At 55.5% G+C, this 22,954-nt stretch overlaps 2 protein-coding genes across 3 annotated transcripts in view; one reads left to right on the top strand and one right to left on the bottom strand.

Moving 5' to 3' along the window:
* CCDC92 (coiled-coil domain containing 92) overlaps nucleotides 1–11,506 on the top strand; it is a 30,757-nt gene extending 19,251 nt beyond the window's left edge. For both annotated transcript variants that reach the window (XM_058691463.1, XM_058691464.1), the window contains exons 2-4: nucleotides 6,660–6,806; nucleotides 7,377–7,418; nucleotides 10,084–11,506. In XM_058691463.1, coding sequence (XP_058547446.1) covers nucleotides 6,677–6,806; nucleotides 7,377–7,418; nucleotides 10,084–10,859 — 948 coding nt within the window. In that variant the 5' untranslated portion in view covers nucleotides 6,660–6,676 and the 3' untranslated portion in view covers nucleotides 10,860–11,506. The remainder of the gene's footprint in view (nucleotides 1–6,659; nucleotides 6,807–7,376; nucleotides 7,419–10,083) is intronic.
* Nucleotides 11,507–12,242: 736 nt separating this feature from the next.
* Nucleotides 12,243–22,954, bottom strand: part of DNAH10 (dynein axonemal heavy chain 10) — a 152,141-nt gene continuing 141,429 nt past the window's right edge. The window contains exons 66-79 of the mRNA XM_058691462.1: nucleotides 22,419–22,523; nucleotides 21,896–22,050; nucleotides 21,261–21,415; nucleotides 20,002–20,185; nucleotides 19,239–19,439; nucleotides 18,338–18,547; nucleotides 18,060–18,155; nucleotides 17,216–17,387; nucleotides 16,618–16,749; nucleotides 16,224–16,435; nucleotides 15,965–16,132; nucleotides 14,330–14,510; nucleotides 13,185–13,330; nucleotides 12,243–12,596 (exon numbers count right to left, since the gene is read on the bottom strand). Coding sequence (XP_058547445.1) covers nucleotides 12,450–12,596; nucleotides 13,185–13,330; nucleotides 14,330–14,510; nucleotides 15,965–16,132; nucleotides 16,224–16,435; nucleotides 16,618–16,749; nucleotides 17,216–17,387; nucleotides 18,060–18,155; nucleotides 18,338–18,547; nucleotides 19,239–19,439; nucleotides 20,002–20,185; nucleotides 21,261–21,415; nucleotides 21,896–22,050; nucleotides 22,419–22,523 — 2,264 coding nt within the window. The 3' untranslated portion in view covers nucleotides 12,243–12,449. The remainder of the gene's footprint in view (nucleotides 12,597–13,184; nucleotides 13,331–14,329; nucleotides 14,511–15,964; nucleotides 16,133–16,223; nucleotides 16,436–16,617; nucleotides 16,750–17,215; nucleotides 17,388–18,059; nucleotides 18,156–18,337; nucleotides 18,548–19,238; nucleotides 19,440–20,001; nucleotides 20,186–21,260; nucleotides 21,416–21,895; nucleotides 22,051–22,418; nucleotides 22,524–22,954) is intronic.

Here is a 22,954-nt window from a genome sequence, read left to right as displayed (position 1 = left end):
CACAGTATAGCACACCTGTTGCTCGGTGTTTTATCTGAACTGCCTCATGTTCTCCTCCCAATCCCTGTGCCCTGTAGGTGCTGCTGCTCTCTCCATGTCATAGGAGGAAACAGCCTGGTTGCTGTGGCCAAGCCAGAATTGGAACCCAAGATTCTGACCCCTGTGCTCAGCTCCTAACCACACTTGTTTTATTAGCCACCCACACGCGTGCGCACGCGCGCGCACACACACACACACACACACGCACGCACACACAAGCAGTTCTTTAAGAATGATTAATAAAGATTTTCTGTCACTTAAAATAATTGCACCTTTTGCTTTCAACATATTTTTTTGCTTCCACTTTGTAATGGTGTTCATTCTCTTTCCCAAAATGTTTCTGGGGTGGTTGTTGAATGCTTACACACCCTCGATGATGTCCTTTTTCTAGGTGCCCTAATTCTTGGGGATTCTCAAATAATTTACTAGTTGAATTTCTTAAATACATGCACAAGTAGAAATAGGCCCTACAACTTAAAACGTTGTTTTTAATCCTGGACTGTTGTGAATTGATAATAATGTCAGTGTTCATTTTCAGAGATGGTAAGTTTCCTTTCCTAAAAGCAGGTATTTTGGATTGAGAGTTGATGGCCTAATTAGCCTTGGACCTTTTTTTAGCTTTTCCTAGAGCACTTTAGATTGTTTCAAAGTAAGAAGTAGGCTTTATGTCCCCGAGGGTGCCTTGCTCTGCCTAACTCTTTATTCGCTGCCCTGAATGCTTCTCTCCAGTGCATATGGAAGATAAAGGCCAGAAAATGTTTCTGTTTGCTTTTATGTTTCTCTCTTTGGAAGTAACTAGAATTTATTTGCCAGCTCATTTCCATACTTAGATGATGTTCTGGAAATACCTCACAGGTAGGACTCGGTAAACAGTTTGGAAGTATGTTTATGTAATTATCAGCCAGTATTTACATAATATATAGCATTTACATACTATATAAATATATCTAACATCTATGGAGCACTTACTATACCCACACACTGTAAGTGATGGCATTTTGCTGTTAATTTTTTTTTAATGTTTATTTATTTTTGAGACAGAGACAGAGCATGAACAGGGGAGGATCAGAGAAAGGGAGACACAGAATCTGAAGTAGGCTCCAGGCTCCGAGCTGTCAGCCCAGAGCCCGACGCGGGGCTCGAACTCATGGACCACAAGATCATGACCTGAGCCAAAATCAGACGCTCAACTGACTGAGCCACCCAGGCACCCCAATTTTTTTAATTTTTTTAACGTTTATTTATTATTAGAGAGAGAGACAGAGCATGAGCAGGGGAGGGGCAGAGAGAGGAGGAGACACAGAATCCGAAGCAGGCTCCAGGCTCTGAGCTGTCAGCACAGAGGCCGACACGGGGCTCGAACTCACAAACTGTGAAATCATGACCTGGGCCGAAGTCGGATGCTTAACCGACTGAGTCACCCAGGCGCCCCAGTGATGGCATTTTGCTCTTAAAACAACCCTATGAGTTAGATACTGTGGTGATTTAGGTGACAAGATAGGGTTTAGATTTAAACCCAAACACTGACCCCTCAGGAGCTTGTCGGTTCTGGTCTTGTTTATTCCACTGTGTTATGCAAATCTTCTTTGGGCCTCAGTTTCTTAATCTTGAAATAAAGAGGAGTTGGAATAGCTAGCTGATTTTGAAGGTTTTTTCCACCCTCAACATTTTGAGTCCATAAATCTGCTTGGAAAACCACCTCCCTGTTAGAAATCATTTCCTCTCCTCTTACATTTGATGTCTACACTTGCTGCCTTTGCCCCTGGCCAACCTCCATTGTCTCTATGGCAGTGCCTGTGCTGTAGGACACGCAGGAGGGGGGCACATGAAGTCCCCAGGAGAAGGCCACATAGGTCCTTGTCACAGAAGACTGGGGTACTGCGGTCTGCTCAGGGCTGGGCGGCTCCTGTTGAGTCACAGGCCACAGGCCACGCCAGAGGCACGCAGAGACGGCGTCAGGATGGACTGGAGCTGTTCTCATCGCTGGCAGTGTGAGAGGACCTAACGTGAATGGGTTATAACTTATTCATGACTAGAGTCTAAAATAGCTTCTTATAACTAATTCACAGCTACCACGTGAGTGCTAGTGTGCTATTTTTTCGGATTCTAAAATTATTACCCTATTTCCACAGGCTTTGTGAAAAGATAAGTCTGCGATTGCCAGGAACAAAGAAATTTCCCATTTTTAAATGGTGGGGCCCTTTCCTATCAAAGATACTCCATTGCTTTTAGTCTAAGAAATGTGGTACAGGGACACTTTAAAATACTGCTTCTGGCATGTCAAGAAATTATGGGATGAGGTCATGTTCAAATCAATGCTGCCGCAGTGCTCTTTGATTAATGCAATGTAATTCTTGTCGAGATCTCCACTCAGCAACATTAGGAAGCACTGTAAAATTATCCGAAGCCCGTCTGTGATGCAGGAGTTCAGATGTGAAGGAAAAGTGGAAGTTCATTAGGCAAGAGGATGGCAGGTGGTTTGCCAAGAGCATTCCAGACGGAGGGAGCCAGGAGGGAGCCAGGTGCGGGAAGGCCCTGTGTTGGGGGAGGGGTGCGGCAGATGGGGCTCCAGAGAGGACAGCGGTGTTGATGGAGCCCCGAGGTGACCGGTGTGGGGCGAGCCCGGGGAGGGGCAGGCCGAGCAGGCAGGGCCTCTGGGAGCGGGGCGGGGGTGGGCTGGATCCCAGGAGCATTGCAAGGATGCCAGGCGGTCAGAGCTCTGTTTGTGGATGCACATGTGGGCAAGATCTGTGTGTGCACTTAGGAGGGACGGTACGGAAAGCGTATGTGTTTAAAAGGGGGCGAAAGCAAGTCTGGCTGTGGTCCCTCCCCACCGTAATACCTGAGGCGTGGCTTTCTGACCACCCCCGGCCTCGTTGCGGAGTCAGCCCAGAGAGGCAGAGAGGGAGCGTGGCCCTGGCTCTCAGAGTGGGCACACGCCTGGACCCCCAGGACCGGGACACACGTGACGCCACGGGTACCTTGTTCTTTCTCCTCAGACCAGCTTAGCTGCTTCACAGCGGCTCTGGCTAGGCGCACGGTGCCCTGCCCTCAGCCAGCTTCCCGGGAAGCTTTGCCGCCGAGTCTTTTCTGCCGGACTGAAAGGGCAGCAACGCCCTCCGGCCGTTGTCCGTCCCACCCGGAGCACGGAGAGCCTGTGGGCCCTGCCCCGGGGAGCAGTGGTACGCCGGCGTCTGGTGCACACCCCCCGTGCAGAGGCCACCGCGAGGCACCGCGCCTGTGCCCTCCGTGTCAGAGCACCGGGTGTGGCGTGGGCATTCCACGTGTGCATGGAACTGAGACCCACGGCAGCCTTCGGGATTCTGGCCCGTGGAGCCTGAGGGCCCAGAGAGGCTGCGAGGCTCAGATGCGGCCTTTCCTGGTGTATGTTTTCCCTTGTTGGTGCGATATTCACGTTTTTCCTCAGGGGGCATGGCGAGAACAAAAGACAATAAGTGACAGGAGAGCACTTGGTGCTGGTACAACTGGAGATGGCCCGTAAATAAAATGATCGTGCCACCATTTAAGCCTTAATGCCCTGAAAGCGAAGAAGGAACATCACTCTTGAATTAGGATGAGAATTGGACACGAGCTACTGACGGGCCATTTGTCCTCCTGCTGCCACAGAGCAGCCTCGGTGAGGTCGGGCCCACGTCTCTCCAAGGACCTTCATTACAAGCACGTTCTCACCAGGAGGTGGTGTCAGCGTCCCTCCCCGCTGCGGGAGGCGGTCTCGGCCGGGTCTCCAAAACCCATCTCTCCAGAGTTTGGAAGAGCAAGCCTTTGTCAAGCATTAATTTTCCAAACCAATAGAGTGAATAGCACATTAACAGACATTTAGTGCCTAATGACTTTACCGGGGGGGGGGGGGGGGGGGGGGGGAATGCGCGTGTGGCTTAACCTCCAGATCACGGTCAAAGCAGCCTATTCGGCAGACCTTCTGCCTTCAGCGCCTGTTCCCACCACTTCTGGAGTTCCTCTGGCGGAGCCGTGCACACCACCGGCGTGGGCCTTGCCCTTCGGCCGCCGCTGTGGCCGGGCCCTCGAGTGCCGGTCCCTTGGCGCCCCATCTCGGAGGCCAGCGTCCAGGCCGCCCCGCCTTCGGCCGAGCCGATAACTGCGAAACTGCTGACCGCTCCCAGCGACGCTTAGAAACAAAATGGGATTTTGCCTCAAGACAAAAAGCTGCGGTACAGAGAGCCCACACTTTACAGCGTGTGCCCTTTTGACACACAAAGTGCAGCGCTGTGCAAGCCGTGCTCTCTGAATGTCGCCCTCCGTTACTGGTTGACACATCATCAAGACGGGGTGAATGCCTTTACTCAGGCAGGATGCATTATTCATGGCACAAACGCCCTGCAGCTTTCCCGTCAGCCATCATGCCGACCCCTCCAGGGGGGAGTCACAAACGCTCCTTCGCGTCTCTGACCCCAGAGTGTCTTAGAGATTCTGAACTAAGCCTCGAGGGACCACCTTCTTTTCTTCTTCCAGATTAGCCACGTCTCTCAGCTGTGTCTCCGTGGCCTAACCGGGATGCTTCTGTAGCTTCATTCTTGCCCGTTTACTGGATTAGGATTAGGTCACGACCGTGATCACATGTCACAAGAGCTAAGGATGAGAAAGTTAAAGCATCGCTTTTTGTTTAAGCTACAGCGACTCTTTGTCCTCCGGAAGTCAGTGACGTTGTTATCCTTTTGAGCTGATAGAAAATAATTTAGTAGCTTGGATACCATTTGGAGACGCGACTCGCCGCCTCGGGCCCGAGGGGGCCCGCACTGTTGGTGCGTATCCAGCAACGGAGAAGGGGAGAGCGCCCGTCAGGTGAGGCGCCGTGGGGTCGATGACCCTGTCCCCCCGCCCTCGGGGCCCCGGACGGAGCGGCCACAGCTCCCTTGCCGGCTCCACACGTTACATACTCGCATCTTCCTGCTCGCCTGGTGCGTCTTCCTCCCGAGACTGTCTGCCCACGGGCAATGGGAGCTTCAAGGGCACCTTCTCATTCCTGCGCTTGCCACGGTGAACTAATGAATTACAGATCAGTAAGTACAACTCAAAGCTGCTGATTCACGAGGCGATGAGACTGTGAACGGGCACATTTCGATGCTGGACAAAACCGTTTTTGAAATTTTCATGTTTCCCATTTTCTTTGAGCAAGACGTGCCCGTGAAGTTAAGCATCTAAGCGGGAAGCCCCTGGAATCAAAGGCTGCTCAGCCTGAAGGCTCCCCTGGTGCCACACCCCTACTCGAAGGCGTGGCACGTGGGGTGCCCCTGCGCCAGGCTCCGTGCACTCGGGATGGACTCAGATTGCACGGCAGGTGCCGGAGGGCGAGAGTCCTGCTGAGCGGCACGACTGTGCCTTGAGCTGCTCTCTTACCACCCTAGGCCCGCGAGTTCTGGATCAACTTTAAGTCGCTCTTTGTCTTCATCGGCAAGCCCCGAAAATACGGGTTCTGCGTTTTTCAGTCGCCACCAGCATCTCCCACGTCCACAGCTGACCCTGCGGCCGGGCGCTGCGCTGTGCCCCTGTCCTGCCCGGAGTGTCCTTTTGTTGCTCCGTACCTGGCTCCCTTCACCCTTCCTCCTTTACCTTCCCTTTCTCGGGCTCGCCTCCCACACGATTTCCTTCTTACCTTTCCTCTGGAGCGAAGCCGGTCGCCGGGGGGATGGAGGGAAGCTTTTCCGTGCGGTGAGGACATGGGTCGAGTTCCAGTCATGAGCTTTTCTTAGCTCCAGAGCTGGGGTGTAAATATGTCACTGACCTTACAAGGCACAGCGATTGGTGTCACCCAACGTGGCGACAGTGCCTGGGTGTGTGGTCTTCTCCAGAGCCGTCTGTCCACAAACTGGAAGCCATCTGAGAAGTGGCGTCTCCTCTGGGAGGAACTTTGGCAAAGCAGATGAGGAAACTGCGCTCTGAGGCTGTGTATTTACAAGAACAATTTATAAGTTAATTACCCACCTTTTGTCCTTTGCGTTTTTCAGTGTCATGCAAGGCATCTTGAATTTCTTCGGTAGCTTTTCCAGAAAGACCGATAGACTTCACCGCGTTTCTTGAGTTACGACAAAGGCCAAGAATCTGAGGCCCTGTGTGAGCAGCTGACGATTGAGGACTGAAAAGCCACCGCGGGCAGGGAGGCAGGGTTTGGGGACAGACTCCAGATTCCCACAGCCGCCACGCGGCCCTTTTCCCAAAGAAAGACCCGGGGTTCCTCTCAGCTCTGTGAAATCCAGAGGCTTCCGCTGGAATTCCCCCTGCCTCTTCCTCCCACCCCTCGCTTGCTTTGGCCAGCACTCGATGCCATCTTGAGGAAATGTTGCCCCCGGTGCCCAGGCGCCCAGCTTCCCATGAGGCAGCTGTGGGTGCCTAGCTCATCAGGGAAATCTTTGCCGATCTGGATGTCCTGGTCACAGTCTGTGGAAGTACAGGTGGCGTGTGGAAAGACCAGGATTTGGAATCAGGGGGCCCGGGGTTTGATGCCCCCCTTCTAGAGCTGGGCCTCATGCTGCCTGTGAGCCCCCGGTGCCAAGGGGGGCGGTCAGCGGGCAGCGTCCTCTTCCGGCCTGTTCCCTGCAACCCTCAGCGTCAGGGAGGGCCGCCGGTGTCTGTGTCTCCCACAGGTCACCCGGATGTCAGCATGGCAGCCACAAACCTGGAGAACCAGCTGCACAGCGCCCAGAAGAACCTCCTGTTCCTCCAGCGGGAGCATGCCGGCACCCTCAAGGGGCTGCACGCCGAGATCAGGCGGCTGCAGCAACACTGCACAGGTACCAGGGGCCCCGCACCCCCTCCGCGGCAGGGCAGAGCGGGGACCTGTGATCCGGCCCGTCTCAGACGGCGGCCGGCTCGGAAGCTGTGCCAGGCCCACTCGGGGGCAGGGTGAGGAGGGGGCTCTGGCTCCCCTCCGACGTGGGCGAGCCTGCCATCGCCAGAGCGCACGCCGGTGCCTTATTAGCTCACCCTCTCTGCCTAATGGACAGGCACCCGGCGTAAAGCTGCAAAGCCATCTCTCGGCATACTGAGGGCTTAGAAGATTCAGATGCGGTGGTTGGAACGGACAGTGCAGTTTGGAACCGATCCCCGAAGCGTCACGTACAGAGCAGGCTGCTTGCTCCTTGTGGCCGCTGGCGTGTGTTTTCGGGAAGGCGGGTTTCCTCTGAGTGCGAGGAAGGACAGTTTCTGCCTTCTCACGCCTGCCCCGATGCTGCCGAGCCCTGCTCTGTCTGGGCAGGACGCGCGGGGTGATCGTGGAGGTCGGTTCTGCATTTTCAGAGCCGATGAAGGCTTTGAGAGCTACTGTAACCATACACAATTAACGCATATGCTTTCCTTTTTAGATTTAACATATGAGCTGACACTCAAAAGTGCGGACCAGACAGGTAAGGACGTCCTCCCTGAAAGTTAATGACGGTGTCACTTCCCGTTGTGGCACATGTTGGTGCCATTTGTTTGCACTACCTACACACGGAGAAGAAAATACACTTGCTAGGAAGAGTTGCACAAGTGACCAGAGCTTTCTAGAAAAGACGGGAAGGAAGTTTGGGCCCTGAGATGTTACGAGGGGCTGTCAGCGCAGCGAGAAGGGGAGCGGTTTTATTTTCTTCATTTTCTTTCGATATTTGGAATGCCTGTTATAAGCTTTTCTTGATTTTCTGATTTTTCTCCAGCGAATATGTGTTCCTTCTATCATCAAGAAATACATGTAATTTAAAGAGAGAGGAGAAGGAGCAGGGTCCCACCTCTTCTGTCCCTCGAGCCTCATACGGGACCTGGCACAGAGCAGGTGCTCCCTAAAAACTACTTGAACGAGCGACCAAATTACTGGATGGTCCCCAGAGGGTCGTGAATGTCTTTCTCTAGACCGCAGTCCCCGAAATGCTTCCCCTCGACCAGAATCCTCCAGGACCCCCAAAGAGATCAGTCTAGATAGAACTGGGGCCTCCGTGGCCAATGACAAACGCTCGCTCCCCAGAACAGAGTGGGGAAGTGTGCAGAATCCACACTTGAGGCAAGACACCTTTTTTTTTTTTTTTTTGAGAGAGAGAGCATGAGTGTGGGAGTGGGACAGAAGGAGAGAGAGAGAGAGAGAGAGAAAATTGCCACACTCAGCGCAGAGTGGGGCTCGACCCCACGACCCTGGGATCGTGACCTGAGCCAAAATCAACAGTCAGACACTTTGGTCAGACCCTCAAGGGACTGAGCCACCCAGGCGCCCCAAGATGCCTTTCTCTAGCCTTCACGATGGCAGTTACTATTCATGAGCATGCCCAAGCCCTTGAAACAGACGCAGGCCTTTCCGTGGATCTCAGTGCATCACCAAGCATTGACTTTTCCATCCATGACACTCAGGTTACAGTCTCCTAAGTACGCCTCTCAGGGACCAACATGTCCTTTTGTCGATGAGAGGAGGGGCCTGGGGACCGGAGCCCACCCTTTGGGCCTCGCTGCAGAGGCAGGACGCTCCTCACCCCCTGAAGCCCTGGACCAGGATCTGGGCCTCTGAGGATTCCGGAGAATAGGATGTCCTGCACCCCTGCCATCCACGTCACAGAAATCAGTGTCCTCGCTTCCTGCCGCCTCCTGGCCAGGCTAACCTGAAGAAACACGATTCTTGCCCTGAACCCTCTCTGCTTCCAGGAGGAGGGAGCTCCTATGCCCAGTCCCTCCTCCCCTGGCCCCTAGAGAGCTCCTCAAGGCTCTCGGGCCTAAGTCCCAAAGCCACCCACGCAGCCTCATCAGCAGCCTGGGCTCAAGATGACAATTGGCCCAGGGATGCCTCCTTGTGGAGGCGGTGTGACGGCTCTCAGCTGGTCCTGGTTGGGGCGTCTCCCCTCCCCAGGGCTGGAAATCCCTTCTTTACCTTAGTGGATGCAGAACTTGCTCAATCTGGGGACACGGGGTGCGGACACGGGCTGCTCCGCTGGAGGTTCTGATTCTGAGGGTCAGGGAGGGGACCTGAGAATCTGTTTTAAAAATGCCACAGTGAGGGGCACCTGGCTGGCTCAGTCGGTAGCACAGGTGACTCTTGACCTCAGGGTTGAGTTCGAGCCCCACGCTGGGTGTAGAGCTTACTCAAAAATTAAAAAAAGAAAAAATGCAAAAACACAAGTGCCGCGGTGACTGAGCGCTCAGGCAGCTGGGGAGATTCTGCCGCAGGCGATGAACAGGACAGGCGCAGCTTCCACGGGGAAAGAAAGACGGGACGTGCGTGCGGAGGACGTGGTGGGGCAGAGCTTCCTGTGGGAGAGTGGAAATGGGCAGGACGGGAGGTGCTGCTCCCTGGGAACAGAGGTCACCGAGGAGCAGCTGTCTGGGGTCTCAGGGAGGCAGAGGCAGGCATTCGAAGGAGCGTCCGAAAAGTCGGGGCCACCCAACATCAGCCCGCAGCCCTGGATCCGCGTCCTCACGTGAGAGGTGCCCACAGACGCCAGCTCCCACCCTGCACCGGCCCCGGGGTGTCCCTGAGCGGCTGGTTGTGGGCGCACGGTGAGGGGCCGGGGGGGCCGAGGAGAGCTGAGCGCAGGCACAGGGACACCTGCCCTCTGAGACACGATGAGAGAGGGGACCCGTGTGGCAGGAAGGGGCAGCCTCAGAGCTCTGTGCTTGGACACGGAGAGAGTCTACGTTTGGGTCTCACAACGGCGTGCCAAATGGAGCGGGTGCTCGATAAATGCCACCCGAGCAGACAGCTGGATCTGCTCACAGTTTATTCCTGGGTACGTGCCGGGGTCCGAAACCCGGAGAATTGCCCGTTGTGACTTGGGCATTTTTGAGCTCTGGAGGCACGCTTTTGTGCAAGGAGCCAGAGAACTGAGAGCGGGAGGGAGCTCAGAGGCCACGTGATCCCCACGTGGGGTGGGGGGGGGGGGGCGGCGGGGAGGGCACGGAGATGGGGCAGGGATGGCGCGTGGGAGCAATGTGCCCCCGCCCCAGCCCCGCCTTCCACGCGGCCGCCCTGGGAGGTGAGGCCAGCCTCGACAGTCTCCGTGCCTCTGCTCCGGGAGGGGTTGGCGCTCAATCCTGTCCCTCGGCTCATTCCTCTAGGAGATGGATCTTCCCGAAGCAGCGAACTAAAGAGAAGATGCGAGGAGCTGGAAGCCCAGCTGAAGCTCAAGGAGGACGAGAACAGCGAGCTGCTCCGGGAGTTGGAGCAGAAGGACGCCATGATCCTGGTGCTGGAGAGCACCGTCAGGGAGCGCGAGAGGAAGTACCTGGAGGAGCTGAAGCTGAAGAGCCACAAGCTGAACATGCTGTCGAGCGAGCTCGAGCAGCGCGCCGGGACCATCGCCTACCTGACCTCGCAGCTGCACGCCGCCAAGAGGAAGCTCATGAGCTCCGGCGGGACCTCGGACGGCAGCCCGTCCGGGAGCCCCGTGCTGGCCAGCTACAAGCCGGCCCCCCCCAAGGACAAGCTGCCCGAAACGCCCCGCCGCCGAATGAAAAAGAGCCTCTCGGCCCCCCTGCACCCGGAATTCGAAGAGGTTTACAGGTTCGGGGCCGAGAGCCGGAAACTACTCTTGCGGGAGCCGGTGGACGCCATGCCCGACCCCACCCCGTTCCTGCTGGCCCGGGAATCGGCCGAGGTCCACCTCGTCAAGGAGAGGCCCCTGGTCATCCCCCCCATCGCCTCCGACCGCGGCTCGAGCGAGCCGCACAGCCCGGCCCGCGAGAAGCAGCACAAGGCTCACGTGGGGGTGGCCCACCGCATCCACCACGCCGCCCCGCCGCAGGCCCCGCCCGAGGTGGAGACGCTGGCGGTCGACCAGGTGAACGGAGGAAAGGCCGCGAGGAAGCACTCAGGGACGGACAGAACTGTGTGAAGCCTGCCCGGGCGACCCTTCACCCCTGGCTGTCGATGCACTGTGATCACTACTGGGAAAACTCATCCACGCCTTTTTTTTTTTTTTTTTTTTCTCCAATTCCCCTGCATGCCAAATTTTTTTTCAGACACGTCAACATTCTTATTCTCCTGCTCCTTTTGCCCTGGTACTGACACCAGAATACGATCATGTCCCTGCTGCAGAATACCTATTTACCGATCGCCGTGGCCAAACACCTGTGTGCCGAATCGCTCGCTTCTAATCCCACTCCGTGTAACTTCAATGCGCTCGTGGACAAAGCACAGGCCACAGGCTGCATCACTACTCGACGTTAATGAAATCAGATAGTCAACCCGCCTAACTATACAGCCGGAGCAACACGTGCCGACCGGCCTCGACCCTCTCGCTCCAGTTCCTAGGGCGGCCCGTCCAGAGCAGCCCCTGCTCCCTCCCGGAGACCCCGTAACCTCCCACCAAGCCTCCCCCGGGGCGGCCCCGATAGCCGAGCAGCTGTATGTGTCTATCGCGGGAACGAAATAAGATGATGTTACTCCTCGTGTCACCACAACCTGAATGTGTGTTCATATTTTTTGGTTAGTTTTATCCAAAATGTTCAAGATCCCAACAAACTTTATTTTCTAAACCTGCCTCTTTCTGGTTTGTGTCTTTTATTAAACTACCTGAGGGAGGAGCTGGGGGGAGGCTGGAGGAGGAGGAGACACAGCAGGCCCCCCAGTAATTACCGTGTTCTCGCCCCGTGTTCTCTTCCCAGGGCTCCGGCCCCAGGGGCGGGGCAGCTCTGCTTCCGGGAAGAGGAGTCCCTGTCACCCAGCCCTGCCCAGGGCTGCCCCTGGGAACGTTCTGCCCGTGACCGGCCCCCGCCCCCTGCCCTGCCGGTGCTCCACCCTGCTCCTCCCTGGCGAAGTAAAGCTACTAGGCGCCTCCGGCGGGCCTGGCCAGGGCTCCGGGCTCGCCCCAGGGTGCGCAGAACGAAGGGACCCCCCCGGGGGCCGGTTCCGGCTGTCCAACCCCACGCAGATCCGGCCAGATCGCGGGTAGGAGCTCATGCAGGAATTCAACACTGAGCTCAGGGCCCTCGCCCCCACCCCGACCTAGCATAGCAGGCCAGAGAGTTCGGGAAGTGGGAGGGGTGGCGGTGGGCAACTGTGGCCATCTCTGCTCCAGGCTGGCATCGTCAGCCCGGACCCCACACCCAGCAGGCCGCTCCTGCCAAAGAGAGGCGTCTACTGAGACAGACCTGGATTGTCAATAGCACACTCTTGACATTTTCCATTAGAATTCTCACTCGTGCCAGTGGCGTGTGGGGCACTTCTGCCTAATCACACATTTCCTCTGAGAAGGGAAAGAAAACACATTTCAAAATGCTCTCCAGTATTTACTTTTCAAATACGCAGAATCCTTAAAAATCGCTTCAAAAAACAAAACTGTCAGCTCAATTTATATGGAAAGAGATTAAAACGGCTGGTTTCGAATGAAAGGAGTCTCAGCATCAGCCCAGCTCCAGCCTCTCGAGGCCCCACGGAGCCGACGGGACGGAGCTCACAAGCGCGGGTTCCTTCGCCCAAAAGGTTAATCGGAGTTCAGGGTGAGGCACACCCCCTGCAGCACCCAGTGAGATACGTGCTTTGTGGTGAAGAGATCGGCTTCAAACACCAGGCCAACTCCCATGGCATTCCTTCTCATGGAGGTGGTGTAGACCGGCGTCCGGAAGGTGTTCTGCAAAGGAGAGGCACGTGAGGCGCCCCCACGGGCGGCGGAGGAGCTCGAGCCCGGGAAGCAGGAAGCCCAGTCTAGGTGCTGAGAGTGCGGGCGCCTCCTGCTAGGCCTGGCCGAGGCTTCAAGGGGCTTGGCGGGGCCGCCCTCCGCTGACTGCGGATGGGGCTTCGTGTAGCTACGCTCATCAGACAGGCATCCGGGCCAGGCGAGGCAGGGGGCGCCTGCTGTCTACATCAGACGTAAGTATTATATGATTCAGGCAGTGCCCGCAGAAGGTCAAGGGAATGGAGGAGTCTCTTCCTGAAGTTGATCTGGACCACAGCTCCGAACTTGAAGCCGTGCCCCCCCCCCCCCCCCACCGGGGGAGTCTCTGCTTACACACAATTCGCATGCATGTGTCTTCCTGGAAGGTGGCTCCACGCTGTTGTCCTGTCTCGGGGCTTCCCCCCCTCCCACAAAAGGCTAAGTACCTGTAAGGGTGCTTAAAGGGTAAGACTGAACTGCAACCCCCCCCACCCCCCCCAACCGTGCCCCCGGTGGGGGGCGGGGAGGGGAGGACGGAGCCAGGAACAGGCGTCAGCCTTCTACCTGTAGTTTGAGGCGATGGGCTTCGATGGGGATGATCTTCAGAATCGGCAGGTCGACCACCAGCACCTTGGGTTTGCTCTTGATAAGACATCCTCTTTCTACATCCCAATCAGCGCCTTCGAGATGCAGTCCTGAGACGAAGCATCCTGGATATCCCGGGAAGAGCCCAGGGTTTATGTGGAGGCACCGGCCACTCTGCTGTGCACACAGTGGCCCTAGGTATGTCCACAGTGCACACACAGAGGCAACTCCCTCGCCCTCCTCCCCCAGACGTAGCCCGGGCCTTTGTCCAAAAGACGTGGCCGTCATTTCTTCCCTTTTCGGAAGGACACCGTAGACGCCGTGAGCCTCCCCTCCCCACGGCTTTGGCAAAGGAGACGAGGGAGAGTTGCCTCCCCCACCAGCCAGGCTTCAGGGCACACAGACCTAGACTGCTTGGGCCCCCAGGTTATAAAGACAGAAGCACCACAGCTTGGCGGTGGGCCAAGAGGGAGTGCGGAGAGGAAGTCCAAGCCTCACCGAGAAAATGGTGTCTGGGGAACAGAACACGGCAGACACACACAGTGGCAGAGGAGAGGACAGTCACTTGCCCAGAGAGTTCCTCCGAGGCTTCAGTGAGCATCCCTGAATCTCCACCGTGAACCCCATCTCTAAGCTCACTCAACAGGGCTTTTGTGGCTCACGGGTAAATGTCTTCCGACTATGGCGGCAGCACTGCCCTGGGGAACGGCAGCGTCAGTCACCAGTGTCACAAGAACTGACATCGTAATTTCATGGGTCGAACCTAGTCCAACCTGCCCTCTGGCTCCCACGCCCCCAGCCCCTCAAAGTTTCCAGGGAAGCCCTCGGGCCCTCCTTTCTCTGACCCATCTAATTCTGACCCAGGAGCCACTTTGCAAACGAGCAGGGCGAACGTGGTTCAGGTCCCTCCCGACATCAACCCCAGGTCTCAGTGTTGGAACTGGAAGAGAAACGCGCGTATCGACCCCCAGAGAGATCGAGACACAGACCGTGCACACATACAGCCAATATTCGCAGCAGCCTTCCTTTCACACCCGGCCTGGCCCGTTTCCGCCCGCACCATGCTTGTTCCTCTGAATGGGGGACGGCTCGGGGAGGGAGAGCCGAGAGGGAGCTGACCGTACCTTGTCCTGCCCGCTCGTTCACTTCATCCGCATCTTGGAACTTGGTCACTTGCGTGAACAGGGTGGAGCGGTCCAGCGGCCAGCCGTTCCTCCGGCAGGTGGCCTGCACCAGGGCCGTGAGGTAGGATTCCGGGATGTGTAGCCCCGAGAGCCACATCACGCCGGGCTCACTTTCAGTGACCTTGAAGGCAGGGGGCAAGTTAGCGGGAGACCGGGGCCGCCACCAAATGCCAGGGCCAGAGCTGACCAGAAGATCGGGTCAGGATAAAAGACACAGTTCACCTTCGCGGCAAAAAGACGGTGTCGGAACAACGGCAGCCTGTCTGGGAGAACAAGCTGGACCACCCGGCTCCAGAAGGAGCAGAGACTTACATATTAAAGAATAAAACCACGAGAGTACCAGGTCGGCTCTCCAGTGAACACTGTCATGATCTTGAGTTGCAAATGCAAAACCCAGAGGCCATAAAAGAACAGACCGAGACATTTGAGCAAATAAAAATGTAAAACTTCCTTCCGGAAGAAGTGCCATAGGCAAAAATCAAAAGATGCTGACAAGCTGGGGGGGAAACACTTGCAACACCAGCAGACCAAGGGCCCATCTCCTGGATACACAAAGAGCTCTAAAACATCAGTTTAAGAAGGTAGAGAACTTGATAAAAATGAAATCAAGACACGAAAAGACAATTCACAGAAAAACACGAAACAGCTATATGTGTGTAAGATATGCTCAGCCTCACCATAACTCAAGAAACACACACCTAAACATAGTATCGTTTACCTATCAGGAAAAAAAGATCCAAAATATTAAGAACACACATGGTGCAGCAAGGGGAGGAAATAATCGTGTTCACTCGCTATGGTTTCCACTTCTCTAGAAGACGATGTGACAAGAGCTGTTAGAATGTAAAATGCACATTGGGGTGCCTGGGCGGCTCAGTCGATTAAACATCTGACTTCGGCTAAGGTCATGATCTCACGGTGCGTGAGTTCGAGCTCCGCATCGGGCTCTGTGCTGACAGCTCGGAGCCTGGAGCCTGCTTCGGCTTCTGTGTCTCCCTCTCTCTCTCTCTGCCCCTCCCCAACTCATGCTCTCTCTCTCTCTCTCTCTCTCTCTCTCTCAAAAATAAACATTAAAAAATATTAAAAAGAATGCAAAACGCACACACTGAGACCCAACACTTCAGCTGTAGGGACCTACCTGTGAAATATACTCGTGTGCATGCAAAGGTACGTGCGCCAGAATGTTGTATCGGCAAAATAGAGGGGGGGGGGAAACCCCAAAGGGAACCACCCAAATGTCCAGCAGGCGAAAGGACATGGAATATCTGTCAAATGGAGTCCCCTTAAAAGAATAAGGTCGACCTAAATGCACTTAGATGGGCAGTGGCCAAGATGGACTCTGAGACGAACAAATCAAGTTGTGCATAATAGGCTTCAAAGTCTTAAAAACAAAAAGAAAAGGAAAAAAAAAAGATACAGGTATGCTTGTAGAGTCAGAAGCCATTTCTCGAGCACCCAGTCACTGCTAATAGAAGGTACCTCCGGGGCGCCGGAGAGGGGTTGGAGGTGGTTGGGGAGGGGGGGTGGTCCAGGCTGAGCCTCGAACTGACGCACCGACTGCGGTCTCTCACTTACCCACGACGTGTACTGGCTGAACCGCCGCAGGAAGTAGAGCATCCAGTTTCCAAGGGACTTTAACGTGTCAGGGGCCAGCTTTCTCCAGATGCTAGGGATTTGCCCGAGGAAGAGAGATCTGGCTACGTCCTCTAACTCGTTGCTCATTCCAACTTCTCCGGCCAAGGCCTGTTCGCAGAGTCAAGAGCGGTCAGGCAGGACCGTGGGAAAACCGGGTACCGCGTGTAGGCAGAGGTCTGCACACGAGGGGCGTGCTCACCCTCTGAAGTTCAGCCAGAGACCCGGACATCCGCGTGACGAGCTTGTTGAAGCGCTCCAGCTCCTGCAGAAGCACCACCGAAGTGGGGGACAGTCCCACCCCGAGGTGCTTCCTGACCCGGTCCAAGTCAAAGATTTGGGGCATCTTGTTTTCTATGTCCTTGGCAACGTGGCCAATGTAATCATCTCGGCTGATGCCGCTGCTGGATTCCCCTAAAACCAGGACACGTTTCAGGGAGAGCAAGGCATCTGAGGGTTAGGACGGGGGCGTCCTGAGCCTTCTGGTTCTAGGAAAGGCATCGACGCTACAGAAACCACAAGGACCAATAGCCCTCTGGGCCAACAACGCCCTTCCACCGTAACCACGCTAGTTCAGTCCCCGCGGCCGACTTTACCTGTCTGAGGCTGCAGCTCCAGCAGGTGAGTCCACATGTCTCGAGCCGCCTGAGTATAATATCCAATCTCGGCATTGGAATGAAGACCAAACACTTCAGGTGTGTTGGTCAGCGGGAGGGCCTCAATGGCTTCTATAATCGGGACGGAGAGGACACCGTCACACAGCCCTCAATTTCTGCGGCTGCGTGGCCTCGACATCCCCAGATACGCAAAACTAATTTCCACTGCGTAGCGGGTGGCGTGTTTTTAAATAAAAATTCCACACTACCACGCCCCATCCAGCTCCGCGTTTATTTCTTATGACAAAAATGGCTCCGTGAACTTCCTGGGGCCCACTCTGCCCTTCAGGCGGAATGTGGCGTATTTGTCATCACCCCAGGACGGGGAAATCTAAACTAACTACATCAGTGCTGAGGCTATAAAGAACTTGCTGGGCCCCCTACAAAACATAACGGAGCACGCCCACCAGCCAAGGATCCCCCCAGGAGAGGGGTCAGAAGAGCCATCAAGCCAACCGCAGAAAACAGAACAGCTGAGATGTACGGTCGGTCTTAGAAAAAACTTCTAACATATATTTTGATGCCTGAGAAATCTCACCAACAAATTTTTCCTTCACATCGCCGGCGGGGATTTTATAGTCCACCTCCTTATTCCGGAAGAAGTGGAATGGCTGGAAAGTGTCAAAAATGAAGTCTCCCAGGTACTCGTCCATGTAGATGGTCAGGATGCGCCGATCAAAGCTGTCGATGGCCCGTCCTCCATACATGACCTGAGTGACCGAGAGCAAGAGCTGGCCGGGAACCCAGGACCCACCTGAGACCTGATGTGCCCTCGGGGGGGACTCCTGCTGGCCGGGCTGCTGTGCAGCTCAAACCATGTTGATCACATGCCTTTGGCCCACTGCGCACAAGAGGCTTGTGCAACTTTGTGGGGTCCTGGAAGCCAGTGTGCCATTTGCAAAATCCCCAAAACGTAGTGAAGAGACAACAAAACAACAAAGAAGCCAGCCACCACTTTGGCCTTGGGAATTGGTGGTGCCCCTGCGTGAGCACATGCAGGCCACGGGGGAGGCATTCCCACAAGGCCTGTCTAAAGTCATGGTCTCCAGGGTAGCCCTCCACGCCCACCGACCGGGAGCGAGGCTACGACGACACGCCTAAGGCATGGCGAGGAGGGGAACTGCCAACCCCCCCCCCCCACCCAGAGAACACGGCCCCCAGGATGATGAATCCACAGAACCTCCATGTGGACGGAGCCCACTTAGGAGAAAGACGATCGGGTGATGAGCCAGCAGAATTCCACAGAGACTTTGCAGCTGACACGCAGCAGAAGCAAGAGGGGAGTCACCGAGGTCTCAGAGGTCACTCATAAGGGCACCAGGCCACAGCCCAGCTCCAGCCCTGGGAGGTAGTCCATGATGGGTCCCCCAAGACACTCCTACCTCTCCGATCAGGTACTTGAGGCTGCCCCACGGGATCCTAGGGTCATGTTGCTGGAAGGCTTTTGTTAAGTATGTGTTCAGAATCTCCATGCAGACCTTAAAAGACAAGGAACAGGCATGGTTGTGCTCCAGCCCACAGAGTCGCTCACGTTCTGACCCTCTCCTCAAGTGTGGGCAAGAACACCGCGGCTGTTCACAACTCGGAGAAGGGGTGGGGGTGACACAGGCTGGCCGAGGAGGAAGTTTCTTGGGAGAAGCAGCAGCCACTGCGTCCTAACCTGGAAGTCAGACTCATTGAAGTCATAGTACACGTTCCACCCGATCTTCCCGAACTTTCTCCTCTCCAGCACCACCGCGTGGAAGAACGCCAGCACGTAGACCAGGGACTTGAAAGCAGGGTGCGGACACTGCTCCAGCATGTCAGGAGAGATCTTGAAGTAAGTCGCTCTCATGTTGAGTTTCAGCCCGTTGGGTGGCTCCGTAACAACCTGTCAGCAGAGAAGACAAATCGTGACGGAAACCGCAGACCCACGAGTCCAGCTTTGAAGAGGGCGCAAAATGTAGACACCTGGGCTTTCCCTCCATCCCTGCGTGGCCATCTCTCCTGCTCCCCAGGCAGCAAAAGTCTCTTATAAGGACCCGGGCAAAGAAGATAAGGGACTAGATGTGGTTCTGACTCCCGCTCATCAGATGACCCAGAGAAGTGAAAGAAGCCCGTGGGAGCTTCAGATGCAAAACGGACGTCACCAAGTTTTCCCTCTATCTGCCCCAGGTGACAGATGACAAAATCTTGCCACACAAAACTTGTCTGGGGAGTAAGTTAAATGGGGCGTGTAAACCACTAGAGTAGTGCAGCTGAGGGCGGGCCTGTCATCGAAAAGAAAAAGAAGGTTTAATAAATGTGAAGTCCAGGAAAACGAACCTAGGTATTATTTTGGATACATGTGGAAGGAAGTGGTAAAGACAGGCCTGAGAGTCGTAACTGTCACGCAGTACGGGACAGTGCTTGTCTCTGAAGAAGAGAGGGAAAGACGGAACTGGAAAGGGTGGCCGTGAAGGTCTGGCTGCGTTGTAGGTTTACTTCCAAGCACGCGCTCGCTCACACGCACACACGGACAGCAGAATGGTAGCAATCTGAGGAACAGGGCTGTGGGGACGGGTGTTTGTCCTGAACCAAACCTTCAAAGACTTCTGCAGAATCCCAATGGGGAAGCCCCTGGTGGGGTCTGTGGTGAGCCACAGGCGGAAGTCTGGGTGGGGTTTGCTGATCCTCTCCAGGGACTTCTCCAGATCTTTCAGCCAGCGGACCAGGAGATGACAGTTCTGCAGCATCAGCCACTGCCCGCGGGCCACCGCCGTCTCCAGCAGCTGTAGGGCCAGCTGCACCGACGGAGAGAGAGAGGGGAGGAGTTGGTGTCCCAAAGCCACACTGAGCCCGTGCTCTCCCAGAAACCCGCTCCGAGCCCCCAGGAGGGCCCACTCCAGGAGAGGCCACAAAGAAGCCAGTGACCCAGGAGCTACGGGGGCTGCCCTCAAAGAACCCATCTCTGAGGACCCCTCAGGGCCGCCTGAGCCACACGGCCGGTCCCAACCTGGAAGATGAGCCAGCATGTTGCACCCGCCAGCCCCCCTCAGCCCCGAGAGCTCCAGGTTCTCTGAAGCCGGCACCCTGACCGCCTCTGCGGCCATGCCGCGGGGGCAGTGACCACCCTGACCCAAAACAGGGATGTCCGGAGACTGGAAGAGAGGACAACTACGTGTGAATGGACTCTGGAAGCAACAGAGCAGCACAGCGGCCAGCAAGGCCGGGCGGTGACAGCATGCCCGCTCCAGGACCACACCACTGCCCACCTGCCGCTCAGGGGACGGGAACTGCGCCCAGCTCACTCACCCCGGGGACCTCGCCCAAATTTAGAGCTTATTCCTTCCAACAACGAATTACCTTTTCTTGACCTTGACCCATGGCGAGGAATTTGAGGCGGTTTCCTCCAAAACCGCTGCGCTCGGCTAATTTCATAAGGTCACCGGCAGGGTCAGAGCCGGGACTGAGGATGAACACGATGGGCGAGGTCGGAGTGCTCTGCTCAAAGATGGCCTCGAAGCTGATCATCGGGGGCTGCACGTACCTGGCGGAGGGAACAAAGCAGGGACTCTCGCAGAGGACAGCCACGGCGTGCTCACCGCGCCGCCTCCAGAACCTTCTGGTTGTTCTTCGGGTATAGCTCCCACCGGGTTACAGTCCATGTTGACGCACATGTCACACAAGAGGGTGAACCCCTGGGCGACGCGAGCCCTGCTGTGTCCCCCTAGCACAGCCAGGCACATCCATGGGGGCGCCACCTGATGGGGGGGGACTTCCGGGCGGACGTCCCCTCGGCACAGGACCCAGAGGCTCCACGCCGACAACGCCACAGGCGTGTCCTGAATGGCCCACTTCTCAAGATTTGAAAATTAGTTACCAACACATCAGACCTGGGAGACTTCGTGTAGGAATCCAAATTTCTAGCTTCTTTCAAAGAGTCCGAGGATCCAGCCACTCTGGGCCCCCCTTGTCAGCTGGTGTCAGTCCAGCTAAGGGGCAGCTGCCCCTGTGAACCAGGACTTGACCTGTCCGAGCTGCCACAGTCCCCACCCAGCCTGGCACACTCATTTCCATCACCTGCCGGCCATGAAGGCACGTTTGGGTTTGCAGCCCCAAATTATATGCCTGACTTCGGTTCTGGGGCTGTGCCGTCCAGTATGGAAGCCGGTAGGCACGTGTGGCTATTGGGCACTTCAGGTGTGGCCGGTCCAAACTGAGAGGTGCTGTAAGCGTAAATTCACACAAGATTTTGAAGACTTAATACCAAAAGCAAACCAAAAAAAAAAAAAAAAAAATCACGTAAAATATCTTGATAATATTCGTATTAATTACATGTCAAAATGATAATATTTTAATGTATCAGGTCAAATAAAATGGTATTAAAATTACCTTTATCTGTTCCTTTTTGAATGCGGCTCCTAGAAAACTTCACGCGTGTGCCTCACCTGGTATTTCTCCTGAACGGAGCGGTACGAGGGTGACCACAGAAGAGCGCTCAATGACAGGGTGGTGGCAGTTCCCTCGGAAGCTGGCCCATCACTGCTGTGAGTTCAGGCTGGGGGGAGGGGCGCAGGGGAGGACCCCACAGAAGGGCCGAGCAAACACAACAACGCACTTACTTCTCTCCCATGGTTAGAGTCACATAGTCGGTCACCGCCCGGTACACCCGATCCACACGGAAGCAGCGCAAAATAAGCAACTTCTGGAAAGGGGTGATGCTGCTATCGTATCCCAAGGGGAATGGGAACTGCTCGAGGGAGTCCAGGTCGTACCACTGGGGAAAGCAAAAGACACACGTGGTGGTGTCAACACAGAAGCGCTAGAGCCTCCATTTTTCTGTGAAGGTCCCAAAAGCCACTGTAAAGGAATGAAATCTTTAGAAGCATGCACCTCCGGTCACTTCTAGACAGCTCTGTCATTTTCTACCTCCTGCTCCAAAACTAAGAACTTCAGGAAGGGAGGGGCTGAATCGTTTTCGCTGTTGAGTCCTTAGTGCCCGTCAAGGATTGTGCTCCATGGTAGATGCCTATTTCTCGGATGGGTGGACAGACAGAAGGACAGTTGGGTGGTTCTCCCGCAACGCTAGCTGAACTAGATAAAGGAGAATTCAATCAAGCGCCATGGAGGGTGAGAACGACACTCTGAGTGAGTCACACAAAGGAGTATCTTCTTGCTCACAAAGGGGCTACGGTTTGGGTCTCAAGATGACTGATTCGCAGGGAAGGGAAGGAGGAGAGACAGAACGTGATCTCACCTCCTGCCAGACAGCGGGATGTTTCTCAACATCATCGGGAAGATTCCCAAAGGAGTCCGAGAACATTTCTGATAAAAGCATGATATCTTCCCATCCCTGGTCAGACAACCAAGCACAGGGCTTTTTCCGGTGGCTTTTCTCCAGGGAAATGTTTCCTGGTCACGACAGAAGAAGAGAAGTAAGCGGCTGGCAGTAACGTGCCGGGAAGAGTGAGCAGCTCAGTGCTTTCACTCCTCCCGCTCCAGGGAAAAATCCTCGTCTCCAGCGGGGACTGGACAAGGCAGGAGGTATACTTGGCTTGCCTCCTCTCGGCCCGGGACCCCAGCCGGGCAGCTCAGCGTGACTGCCGGCCTCAAGGCAGCCTTCTGAGGCTGAAATATTTAGGAAAGCGGGGCTGTTGGAAGCCAAGTTCCAAGGAGAGTTTTTGTTATTATTGTGGTTTGTGTTAATGAACTTAGATGTGTGCGTGGGCAATGTGGGGCAAGGGAGTTGGGAAGAATGAAAAAGGGGACACATTTGTCACCTTTTAAGAAGAAATCTAATTCTTCCTGCGGGACTCTGCCTTCCGCTTGCTCTATCTTGATCGTCATATTGAAAGCAAAGAGTAACTTGTGCCTCTCAAACAGCCCTGGAGGGAAACATCAGAGGGTACGGATAAAGTAAATTTGCTTTAAAAAAAGGAGTTTGTTATGCACACCAGCCTCGAATGTAAGAGAGATGAAATGAAACAAGGGAGCAGCGCACCTGCATCTGGCCCTCTCTGCTCTGTGTGTCCACGGCTGTGCGCGTGTAGACGCTGCGGGCTCAGCTCGCATGTGGTGCCCAAGGGCCAGCTGCGATGGCGCTTGCTCCTGCGCGTGCGCAACGGCCCTATCTACGGCGGCACCTGCCACACCGGCCCGGGAAGCGCAGGGCAACGGGGGAACCGTGTGATAGAAGTCCGGAGCCACCTTCTCGATGGAAAACTGGTCGTTCGCCTAACTCTAAGTGCAAGTTCTTGTCTGTTACAGTCTAGAAGAGGTGTTAGCAAGCTTCCTACAAAAGGCTAGGTAGGAAGTA

This window comes from Neofelis nebulosa, chromosome 11, assembly GCF_028018385.1.
Source record: "Neofelis nebulosa isolate mNeoNeb1 chromosome 11, mNeoNeb1.pri, whole genome shotgun sequence".
In the NCBI taxonomy this organism is placed as follows: domain Eukaryota; kingdom Metazoa; phylum Chordata; class Mammalia; order Carnivora; family Felidae; genus Neofelis; species Neofelis nebulosa.
Note: the sequence above shows the minus strand (reverse complement) of the source record. Positions and strands in the feature narration are given on the sequence as shown.